Source organism: Fonticula alba (assembly GCF_000388065.1).
Source record: "Fonticula alba strain ATCC 38817 unplaced genomic scaffold supercont2.1, whole genome shotgun sequence".
Classification (NCBI taxonomy): domain Eukaryota; order Rotosphaerida; family Fonticulaceae; genus Fonticula; species Fonticula alba.
Genome location: NW_009242971.1, coordinates 918,733 through 929,338, shown reverse-complemented (window position 1 = coordinate 929,338; position 10,606 = coordinate 918,733). Strand labels below are relative to the sequence as shown.

At 67.5% G+C, this 10,606-nt stretch overlaps 4 protein-coding genes across 4 annotated transcripts in view; 3 read left to right on the top strand and 1 right to left on the bottom strand.

Moving 5' to 3' along the window:
- Positions 1-4,406, top strand: part of H696_00198 (hypothetical protein) — a gene marked incomplete at its 3' end in the record, with an annotated part of 6,394 nt that extends 1,988 nt beyond the window's left edge. Inside the window, exon 3 of the mRNA XM_009494040.1 lies at positions 83-4,406. Within this exon, the coding sequence (XP_009492315.1) occupies positions 83-4,406 (4,324 nt within the window). The remainder of the gene's footprint in view (positions 1-82) is intronic.
- A 692-nt stretch (positions 4,407-5,098) lies between these two features.
- H696_00197 (hypothetical protein) lies at positions 5,099-6,151 on the top strand. Its single transcript, XM_009494039.1, has 3 exons — positions 5,099-5,417; positions 5,606-5,755; positions 5,915-6,151. Exons 1-3 carry the CDS (start codon positions 5,169-5,171, stop codon positions 6,014-6,016), a joined length of 501 nt encoding a protein of 166 aa, XP_009492314.1. The 5' UTR covers positions 5,099-5,168; the 3' UTR covers positions 6,017-6,151.
- A 659-nt stretch (positions 6,152-6,810) lies between these two features.
- Positions 6,811-9,245, top strand: H696_00196 (hypothetical protein). Its single transcript, XM_009494038.1, has 5 exons — positions 6,811-7,029; positions 7,128-7,249; positions 7,353-7,469; positions 7,574-8,651; positions 8,836-9,245. The coding sequence occupies exons 1-5, from the start codon at positions 6,879-6,881 to the stop codon at positions 9,021-9,023; spliced, it is 1,656 nt and encodes a 551-aa protein (XP_009492313.1). The 5' UTR covers positions 6,811-6,878; the 3' UTR covers positions 9,024-9,245.
- A 149-nt stretch (positions 9,246-9,394) lies between these two features.
- On the bottom strand, positions 9,395-10,539 carry H696_00195 (hypothetical protein; the record flags this gene model as incomplete). The annotated part of the gene is made up of 5 exons (XM_009494037.1): positions 9,395-9,543; positions 9,717-9,806; positions 9,977-10,181; positions 10,309-10,373; positions 10,512-10,539. 5 exons carry the CDS (start codon positions 10,537-10,539, stop codon positions 9,395-9,397), a joined length of 537 nt encoding a protein of 178 aa, XP_009492312.1.
- Positions 10,540-10,606: the final 67 nt, after the last annotated feature.

The following is a 10,606-nucleotide window of genomic DNA, read 5'->3' as shown; positions in this document are numbered from 1 at the left end:
CCCCCCCTCTCCCCCCTCTCCCCCTCCCTCTCAGTCATATGGTCTTCGCTTGCTGACTTCATCTCCCCCAACGCACACATAGGCTTCTTGGATGTAACACCCATCGCTGCACGCGCCCTTGCCACCCTGGTCCCTGTGCACCGTGCCACCTGCAGCCGGGCACGGTCCTGTCCTGCCCCTGTGGCAAGATGGACCTGGCTCTGTGGCAGGGAACCGACGGCAAGGCGGAGCGACTGACTTGCAGCGACCCGGTGCCCACCTGCTCCAATATCTGTGGTCGACCCCTGCATTCGATGCGGCTGCCCAGCACGGCCGCCTTGCGAGGCGCGACCGGCAAGTCCGGTGCTTCGGCCGATGGGGCCACTCACCACACCTGCCAGCAGCCCTGCCACGTGGGCCCCTGCCCGGCCTCCGATGAGGCCCTGGCCCTGAGTCTGGCTCGCGCCATCGGCGAGCACCACAGCCATGATGCCGGCAGCAGCATGGCCGAGGCCCCTGGCGAGGAGATTTCCACCGTGGCTCTCGGGCTTCTGCTGTTGCCGCCGGGCGACGATCGCCGGCCCTCTCAATGCACCCGGCCGATTCGCATTGTTTGTCGTTGCGGCAACAGCCAAACGGACCTCCCCTGTACGCAACTTCGCGCGGATCCCCTGCTGTCGGCCCTGTCATCGACCGATCGTGCCCTCCTGGCAGGCCACAATCCCGAGGCCTTCTCGCTGGAAGCCCCGGCCGCGGCGGCCACCTGTCAGCTGGTTTGCGGTCGGCAGTTGTCCTGTGGCCGGCATGTGTGCCGCCAGGCATGCTGCCCCTCCCGCGGGACCACGTCCCTCGCCGCGGCCGATGCCATCGCCGCCCAGACTGGCCTGGCCACGGCGTCACACACCTGCATGGAGGTGTGCGGGCGCCTGCTCAAGTGTGGCCATCATCACTGTTCGGAGCTTTGCCACCGTGGCGTCTGTCCCCCATGCACGGACTTCATCCACACGCCACTTGCCTGCGAGTGTGGCAGTACCATCCTCCGGCCGCCGCTCCGGTGTGGCGTCCGCCTGCACGCCTGCAGTCAAATCTGCTCGGCATCGCGAGCCTGCCCGCACCCGGTGGAGCATCTGTGCCATCGGATCCTGAGCGGGGTGCCGAGCCTGGCCGAGCAGCTGGCCGCCCTCGAGGCGCCTGGCGCCCTTTCCCAGGGCCCGGAGGCCCTTGCCGGCGCATTTGCCCAGCTACTGGCCCTGGCAAGCCAGCAGGCCACCCTGTCCGTGTCGTCGGCCACCCTGCGCCGTGGCGACCGCGTGTCCCACAGTACCCCCTATCCCCCGGCGGCCAGCTGTCCCCCCTGCTTGTCGCGCGTGACCATGCACTGTCCCTGTCCCCGGCACCAGGCGGTGACGCTGCCCTGCTGGCAGGCGCAGGTGGCCCGCGTGGCGGCGGCCCTCCTGGCTCGCGAGGTGACCCTGGCCGCCGATGGTGCGGACGGCCCGCGGCTCACCCTGCTGGAGGATGACCCTGCGCTGGCGACGGCCGCCACCGCGGCGGCTGTCACGACGCTCGGCTCGCCGGGGTCGCTGTCCCAGGCCCTGGCCACGCCGGCTCGGCCGACGGTCGAATCCGTGTGGGGCCGCAATCGTGCTGCGCCGGCCGCCAGTAGCAAGGCCTCGGAGTCTGAGCGTGCGTCCGCCACGGCCACGGCCGCCTCCGCGGCTGCTGATGCTGCCCAGGATGCCCCGGTCGACCGGTCATACATGCAGCTGAGTCGGGCCATCCTCCTTCCCCAGCCGCCTGCTTCGTTGCGCGTCAGCTGCGGGCAGCTGTGCGGCCGGGCACTAGCTTGCGGGCATCCCTGCGGGCGTCCCTGCCATCTTGGCCCATGCCAAGGTCTGGACACCCTGGATCGACAGGTGGTTCGCATGCTGGAGCGCCTACAGCACCAGCTGGCCGTCAGCGCTTCCCGGGCCTCTGCCGGGGCCGGTCGTTTCGGGTCTCCTTCCCCCGAGATGGCTCCCCTCGCTGGTGGCGAAGCCGGCGACGGCAATGCCGACCATGAGGATGCCGGGTCGCCCGACGCTGCGGGTCCCATGACTTCCTCTGGCGCCGCCGCCGCCGCCGCCGCCGCCGCCGCCGCCGCCGCCGCCGCCACCACCAGTGGCGGGGTTCCCCGTTCGATCACCGGCGCCGGTGCTAGCACCACGGGCACCAGCGCTCAGGCGACGGGCGATCCGGACCTCCTGCGCTTCCAGGCGCTGGTTGCCGACCCCGCGGCGGCCGGGCGCCTGACTCCCTGCCAGCATCCGTGTGGCCGGCGCCGGGGGTGCGGCCACGCGTGCCAGCTTCCCTGCCATGCCGGGACCCAGGCCGATTGCGAGGAGGCCGGGCCCTGCTCGACGGCCACACGGGCGGCCTGCCCCTGTGGCTTGCGGGTGGTGTCCTTGCGCTGCCGTGGGAGCAGGACCCCCCCGGCCGAGCCGCCTCGCTGCGATGCCCACTGTTCGGGTGCCATGTCCTGGCGCATGGGCAATGCGGCGGGCGCCAGCCCCGCGGGCACGGTGGCCACGGCTGGCGCCATGGCGGCCTCGGCCGCGGCCGGCGCCATCGGCCCGGTCCGTTCGACCACCGACATCCAAGCCCAGTCCGAGCGGCTGGCCGGGCTGCTGGAGCGCCACGCGCACTGGCACCTGGCCCTGGCCGAGGGGGTCCGGCTGTTCCGGTTTGTCCTCCGGTCGCCGGTGGTGTCACGCATCCTGCGCGGCTTGGAGGACTCGCTGTTGGCCTTCGCCTCCAGCCCCTACGAGCAGACCCTCAATTTGCCCCCCCTGCCGAAGAACCTCCGGCACCTGTGCTACATCCTGATCGAGGCCTTCCAGCCGGCGCGTTTCCTGTCGGCCCGGTCGGTGGGCCGGCCGCCGCACCGGTATGTCGTGGTCACGCGTGTGGTGTCCGGGGCCGTTCTCCAGGCGCCACCGACGCGCCTGTCTTCCTTCTTCCTGAGCGGCGATTGGGCCGCCGCCCTGGGCCTGACGCCGCTGGACCAGCAGGACCTCCTGACCCAGCCCGCCGGCCGGGGCGAGGAGGAGGAGGACTTCCAGTTTGACCCGGCCGCGCCGGATAGCCTGGCCGCCGCGCAGGCCGCCTCGCACCAGCACCAGTCGGCCGCCGCCCGGGCGGCATCCGGCCCGGCGCAAACGGCTCGCTCTCGCCTGTCTCACACGGGCGCCAGCGGGATTGGCACTGTGGTGCCCTTCTGCCGGGTGCTGCTGGTGGCCGATGTCCCTGGTGCCGGGCAGGTGGACGCCGCTGATGGGGCTGGCGCCGCGGTTGCCGCCGCGGCCGGCGGCCAGGCGGAGAGCCGGCGCTTCGAGGCGGCCACCGACAATCGGATCAATTGCCTGCATCTGTCCGGGCCGGAGCTGGTCCGCGTGTCGGGGGCATTGGCTCTCTTTGCCCGGTCTTGCAGTCCCTCCTTCGACATGATCCCCCAGGCGGATGGGTCGTTGGCCCTGCTGCCGGACCAGTGCAGTGTCCTGGTCCTGGGGGTGGGTAGTGGCTTTACCGAAACCCCGGAGGAGTATCTGCGGGTGTTGCATGCCCTGAAGGAGGCCCTGGTCAGCCTATGCAGTTCCTTCGAGCACCTGTACCACAGCCACCAGCAGCGCGCCACCGCCGGGCCCCCGGAGCTGGACGCCTCACTTACCGACAGCAAGGCCTTCCTGGCTTCGGCCGAGACCGATGCCCAGCTGGGGGCCGAGCTGGCCCAGGCCTTCACCTCGACCATCGACATCCGGACCTTCCTCCGGCAGTTGAAGCTCGAGGCTGCCTGGCTCCTGCCGAACATGACCCTGGAGACGCCCTTTGTCACGGTGCGGCGCATGGTCCCGGGGGGGAGCTCCTCTTCCGGGGCCCTGGCCGGGCCTCCGCGGCTGATCCCGGCCCCGGCTCCGGCCGCTGCTTCCCTGTTGCCGGTCGTGCCGAATGCCTTCTCCCTGCTGTCTTCCTCGCTGGCTGGCGGCCCGTCATCATCGGCTTGGGGTGATGATGATCACCCGGCGCCGGCGACCGACGGCACTCCCCCCTCCTCGGCCAGCGGTCCTGCCGCGGGGGCCATGGCCACCAGTGACACTGCTGGGGCCGTTGCTGCTCCTGCTGCCGGTGGCGATGCCAGTGGCGGCGCTTCTGCGGCCGGCGCCCCGACCATCACCGCCCGGGAGGCCGGACGCGCCGGCGTCTCGAATGCCTGGTCCGACGAGAGCCTGGCCCCGGTCACGGTCCCCACCATTGGCCTTTCGGTGGCCAGCCGGCCGGCCGGCGAGGGAGATGCCCCTCCGGTCCTGACCCCGGTCTCCGTCTCTCCTCCCCGTGTGCCTGCCATCCCTCCCATGCCCATGCCGGCCGAGGTGGATGACTGGGACGTCTAGATGTATCGCCCGTTTTTCCCGTGCGCCGACTGCCTTTGCGCTGGCCCCGTGTCAGCGCGTGCTCTCCCTCCGCGTTCAGGAGTCCTGGGCTTCCCCCTCCCCCCCCCCTTCCTCGTTCTCTCTCTCCCTTCCTGTTTCCCCTTTTTTTTCGGCCTACAACACAATACACACCATGTCATGACCCGCTTGGGCCTTTCCTTTCCCCCTCCTCCAGCGGGGCGGGGGGACAAAAACCGGCAGGGGGCGACACACACACACACACACACACACACACACACACACGCCCGCCGGCTGGCGTGCCAGGGGCTTCTCCGGTCGATCCGAATCTTCTTGGCCGGCTATTCTGATATACCAGAAGCACATCACATGTTCCCCGGGCACGATGGAAGCATGGTCGATCCCTGAGGCCTTGTCGCGGGTGTTCTGCCTTCCTGCGGGAGGGGGATGAGGGGGGCGGGCGGGCACGCGGCCGCCGGCCTCGCCGCTCTCTGGCTGGGGCCGTTTCCGCAGACGGGGGGCTCATTCGCGGGTCGTCTGCCCCGCGGCCAGAGCCCACCCCCAGCCAGCATGGCAAGATCGCCGCGCCTTTTTTCAGTGAGATCCCGAAGAAGGGCACGTCTGACTCCGGCCACAGTAGAACTCCCTCCTCGTATCTCTCTCTCTCTCTCTCTCTCTCTCTCTCTCCCCCTTTCCTCCCCCGCTTCTGTGTTCCCCTCCCCCGGTTTGCCCTCTTGCCGTGCTCCTCCCCTTTCTCCCTCCACCATGCGTCTGCTCGCCCACAACCTGATGTGCTCCCACGTGCGTGGCGTCAAGAACGGCTACCCGCTCGGGCTTGCCGCCACCGAGGTGCGCTTCCTTGACGAAGTGGCCGAGAAGGCCATCGCCGAGCAGATGGCCGAGGACTCGGACGCCAGTGATGGCGAGTACGGCCTGCCGGAGTACAATGACGATGTCATGGCCAACATCTGGCCCAAGGTCGTCTACTCGGTCCTGCACCAGGCTGCCTCTGCTGTGCGTGGGACTTCCCTCGTTGTTTTCCTCCCGTTACCCTGGTTTTCTCTTCCTTCCTCTCTCTCTCTCTCTCTCTCTCCCTCTCGAGCCGCCGGCCCCCCCTGTTTTTTTCCCGCCCCTTCCCATTGACGTGCGAGACCTCCCCCTCGCCCTCCCTCACCCCCTGGTGGCGTGTGCACCACCCGCAGCTTGGCCACGCTGAGGGCCTTCCCCCCCCGAAGGTCGCCGTGAGCCCCTCGATGGGCGTCGATGCGGCCACCGTGGCTTCCAGCTCGAACCCCGATCTGGCTTCCCTCACCGAGCAGGAGCGCAAGACCATTTACCGTATCCTCTTCTATGTGCGTCGCGGTGTTCGGTGTTTTTTTTTTCCCCCCTTGTCGGGGGCCCTGTTCAGGCCCGGCCCCTGTCCTCTCGCACGGATTTCCCCCTTGGCAATTGACACTTGATGATGCGCTTTCCTCGCCTCGCCCCCTTGATCTCGGGCTTCGAAAAATTAGCTCGACGTTGTCGAGGGGTCTCTCACCTGCCCGGAGTCTGGCCGTGTCTTCCCGATTGTCAAGTCCATCCCCAACATGCTCCTCGATGAGGATGAGGTCTAGGGGCCGTTCATGTGCCCGCCTCCCGCCCTCGGTCCTTTGCTCGGTGGCTGGACGCCGGGTGCTGGGACAGGGGGACGCCCGTCAGGAGGGTCTCTCCCTTCTTCTTTTCCTTCGCTCTCTCTCTCTCTCTCTCTCTCTCTCTCTCTTCATGGGTCCTTTTGCACATCCAATAAACAACTATACACACGCTGCACCGTAATTCCGGCTGTTGGTGCTCCCTTCTTTGGGCAAATGGTGGCGACGGCTAAGCTTGCTGGTGTGTTTGAGGACGCACACCTCCTTTCCCCATCGATGTGGAGGGCCTGTGGATGTGTGTGCAAGGGGGGGGGGGGGACAATGCGCCAAGACAACCTCCCAAAAGGTGCACAGGAGAATGAACATGTACGAAAAGACGCGCCTCGGACAGAACAGACGATCGGCCAAGCGTTGGCATCCGCTCGGGGCCGGCGATCCGCCCTGACACCTTCATCACTTTCGCTCCACACCGGCGGCCGATCCCCTTTGTCTCTTGGGCAAACGTGAAGGACCGACCGAGAGAGCGAGGCGGAGAGCGACGCGGAGAGCGAGGCGGAGGGAGAGAGCGAGAGAGAGAGAGAGGGAGCCTCATGGCCTGGTCCGGCTCCTGGATTGGCCTGGCACGCCCTTTCCCCGGGGGGGGGGGGGGGAGATGCAAGACTCCGGCTCCAGCGCCCTCGGCCGGCGGGATTGATTTGCCCCCAGCCCGGGGCGCCTGCACGAGGATGCCCCTTCTTCCTCCCCTCTTGGCCGTCCCCCCCCCCCCCCCCCCCCCCCCCCCCCCCTCCCTTTGGTCCTCCTCCACGCCACCGCCAGTATCGCTTCTCCGTTCCTCGCTGTTGGAAGGATGGCCTCCCGGGGCAACCACACCTTCTCCTCCTTCCAGCTGTCAGTTGGCCGGTCCCTCCTGGACGGCCAGCTAACCGGCGACACGAAGTCCCTCACGAGCATCGAATCTTACAGCAGCGTCGATAGTCCGACATTGCACCTGTTCGAGTGTGCGTCTCCTCATTTCTCCTTCCCCCTCGCGAGTAATCCGCACCCCGCTCCCTTCTCCCCTCCTAATCCCGTACCTCCCCCCCCCCCCCCTCCCCAGTCAATCAGATCCCGCAAACCGTGGATGCAACCCAAGCTGGCCGGCTGCGTCCCGCCACCGGTGACAGCTCCGACTGGCACCTGCAGTTTCCGTCGACCCTTCGCGGCACTGCCCCGGATGAGGTGCGTCCGCGGTGTCTTTGCAAGGCTGTTTTTCCTCCTTTTCCTTCCCCTGCTCCGTGCCCTCACACTGCTTCCCCCCTCATGATGCCCTCGGGGACAGCAGGCTCATCAAAAAAACCACCTCTTTGATGGCCCCCAATGCCCCCCGGCCCCGGATGACCCGCACGGCGGCGGTGGGCCGCGCTACGAGTGCCTCTTCGTCTACGACGAAAAGACCCAGGTAGGCTCCGGGTCCGGGGCTCTGTCTTGCACTCGGCCTTTCGCGTGACTTACTGACCGCGTCCGCTGTTCATGTGCCCCCCCCCTCCCCCTGTCCATTCGTAGTCCCTGGTGCTGGAGCGCATTGGCTCCCGCTTCCGAATGACGTCCTCCCGGCAGGGGCCCTTCAGCAGCTTGCCTGCCCAGGGTCTGGCCAAGCAGCCGGCGTCCCGGCGTTCGACTCAAGCCTCGCTGTCTTCTCAGCAAGCTTCCCAAGGCCGGCGCTCCTCCTCGGCGGCTGGGGCCTTCTCCAGTGACGATGATGATGCCGGCCCGGGAGCCGGTGCCTTTTCCTCGTGCACCGATGACGATGACGAGGAAGCCGGCCGCTCGCAAGCTGGCCACGCCCCGGCCCCGGCTCCGACCTCATCCCCAAGCGTGATCGATGGCAAGCGCCCGCCAGCCAGCGACCGGGGGAGACCTCCGGCGGAGAAGCGCTCGCGCTTCTCACAAACGTCCCCGCATGTTGCCTCCTCCACCACGCCCCCGATGCGGCCGGTCGCCTCGCCCGCCGTTGCCTCCACTCGGGCAGAGGCGGAGCCCACCTCGCCGGCGGCCCCGGCGGTGGGGTTCTCCCCGGACTCCGATGACTGGCTCTCCTCCTCGCCGTCGCCATCGCCGTCATCCGCCCGATCGCCCGCTGGCCGAGGGATGAGCCCCGTCCGTGCCAGCCCGGCCGGCGCCAGTCTGAACTCCGGCCCGAATGCCGGCCCCAATCCCGGTCCACTCTCCATCGCTGTCGGTAGTGCCAGCGGCTCGGCTCCTCATGCGCCGTCCGAAGCGCAGCACCGCCCGCAGTCTCAGACTCCCGCGCTGTCTGCCAGTGTCCAAGGGTCAGTGGCGCCTGTGGCTGCGCCCCCTCGGCCGACCTTGACGGCTTCTCCGTGGGCCCAGTCGGTCGGTGGTGGTGGTGGTGGTGGTGGTGCTCGGGGACCGGTTGGTGGGGTCGGGGCTGGTGGAGCCGGCGGGCCCGGATCCAGCGGCACCACAACCCCCACCACGCCCGGTTGCCTGACCCCGGCGGAGTTCGGCAGCAGCGGGGGGAGCGGATCCGACTCGGGCCGTATGTCCGGCCGCCGGGCTCCTGCCCGGACAGTCCCCCGGTCCATCGGGTCCACCTCCTCCTTTTACAGTCATGTCAAGGGTGCGCCACCTTCTCCCATCCATGTCGATCCTCGCGCTTTCCCCCCATCCGTCTGACCAAATTGCCCGATTGCGCGTGTACGTCTGTGCGCGCGTGCGTGCGTGCGTGCGCGTGCGTGTGTCCATGTGCTGGCACTTGTGCGCGATTCCCGATCGGGGGGTGACGCTCGCCCGTCTTCGTGTAGTGGCCAGTGAGCTTAGCACTTCATCGCCGCCGAGTGGCGTCGCGCGGAATGCCCGGCCCGGCGCACGCCGAACTGCCGCTCCCGGCTCCGGGCAGGCCAGCCCATCGGATGATGGCTCCGATGACGACTCGGATGACGACGACTCGGACTCCGACGATTCGGATGACCTGAGCTCCGACTCCGAATGAAAGGGTGTTGTCTATTTTTGTCTGGAAGCCGCGGGCAACGGCCAGGATGAAACTAAAGATACAATGGGCACACACACGTGTGCGAAGTACACACGCGTGCACCAATACACAAGCGCACACAAGCGTGTGCATGGCCGAATCCCCCCCCCTGTGGAGTGAGAGAGCCAACATAAAGGGAGAGCCTTTTACAGCCGGAGGCGGGGGTGAAGAGAGAGAGAGAGGGAGAGAGGGAGGGACGAGGCGACAATGTGCGTGGGAGGTTTCTAAGAAAGGGCACAATCTCGGGATGGTCAGAGTTGCTGTTCAGAAAGGGAGGCTCACGCATACATGCGTGTGCGGGGAAACACAAGAGGCAGCAGGAGAGGATGGCATCACGCACAGAGCGAAGGCAAGGACAGGGAGCCGGCCTTGGGAAGCTCGAGCTGGGCCTTGGCAGCATTGGAAAGGGAGCCCGGAGCCGGCTTGTCCTTGGCCACATTCTTCAGCAAATCCAGGAAGGAGTCCTTCGACAGCTTGGTGACTGTGGACCCGGCGGGCGACGAGGCGAGGGGGAGGGACAGCGCAATGGAAGAGCAAAGGGTGGGTGAGGCTTGGTTCTCCTGCGCCGGGCGAAGAGAGGAGGCGGGGGAGAAAGGCAATGGCAAGCCCTGGGAGCACCGTGAAAGCCGACCACCGCCCAAGAAGCCGACGTACCCTTCTCCTTCTCGGTGGAGGTCTTGACGGACTCGACGGTCTCCTCGACCTGGGCCTTGTGCTTGGAGATGGCATTGAAAAGATGGACCGCTGAAGGAGCAAGGGGGCGAAAAAAGCAAGCCGCCCCCAACAACAAATGAGTGCATCCATGGTTGCAAGGGGAAGGGAAGAAGGAGGACCGAGTCAGCGGAGGGTCTCACAGGCATGTCCACCAGGAGAGAAGGCAAAGCCCCGGAAAAGGCGCCACAAGGGCCACGCACCGCCCTTGGTGGCCACGCGACGGAGCTGACGCTCATAGGGGATGTCCCACTGGGTGGCCAGAGCCGCAGACCGGCTGGAGGCGCTGCCATAGCGAGGGGGCGGGACATGGCCACGACGACGCTCGGCCCGACGCTCGGCACGCTTCTTCAGAAGGGCCCGACGCTCGGCGCGCTCCTTCTCGATGGCCTTGTCCAGCTGGCGAGACTGCGAAAGGACAGGGGTCTGGGGGTTTCACAAACAGGTCAGACAATGGAAGGGGGGGGGGGGCGGGGACAGCGTCTTGGTGCAGTCATATGTATGTATAGCCCCATATATGCGGCTGAACGCGTACCGCAGAGACTGAGCGCGTCTTCGTGCCCAGGATGTTGGACACAGCCTGGGAGAAGGCCTCAAGATCTTTCGGGTGGTGATCAGGGAGGAGGGGGGGGGGGGAGCGCGGGGGAGGGCGGAGCACAGAGTCCCGGAAGCGAGAGAGCGGTCAGAGGGGCCGATCAGGGCACCAGCGAGGCTGGGAGGCAGGGAAAGCGGACGCACTGGAGGATTGGGGTTTGCCCTTGGTCATCTCGTTCTCTGGTCGTCTCACGAGCCGGCGGTGGGAGGTGGTGGGGCGGGATCTGTCGGATGGGGGG

Coding starts and splice junctions, on each gene's coding strand:
- H696_00197 (XM_009494039.1), top strand. CDS start 5,169: ATGCGTCTGCTCGCCCACAACCTGATGTGCTCCCACGTGCGTGGCGTC. Junction 5,418..5,605: donor TGCACCAGGCTGCCTCTGCT/GTGCGTGGGACT, acceptor CACCACCCGCAG/CTTGGCCACGCTGAGGGCCT. Junction 5,756..5,914: donor TTTACCGTATCCTCTTCTAT/GTGCGTCGCGGT, acceptor TCGAAAAATTAG/CTCGACGTTGTCGAGGGGTC.
- H696_00196 (XM_009494038.1), top strand. CDS start 6,879: ATGGCCTCCCGGGGCAACCACACCTTCTCCTCCTTCCAGCTGTCAGTT. Junction 7,250..7,352: donor GCGGCACTGCCCCGGATGAG/GTGCGTCCGCGG, acceptor CGGGGACAGCAG/GCTCATCAAAAAAACCACCT. Junction 7,470..7,573: donor TCTACGACGAAAAGACCCAG/GTAGGCTCCGGG, acceptor GTCCATTCGTAG/TCCCTGGTGCTGGAGCGCAT.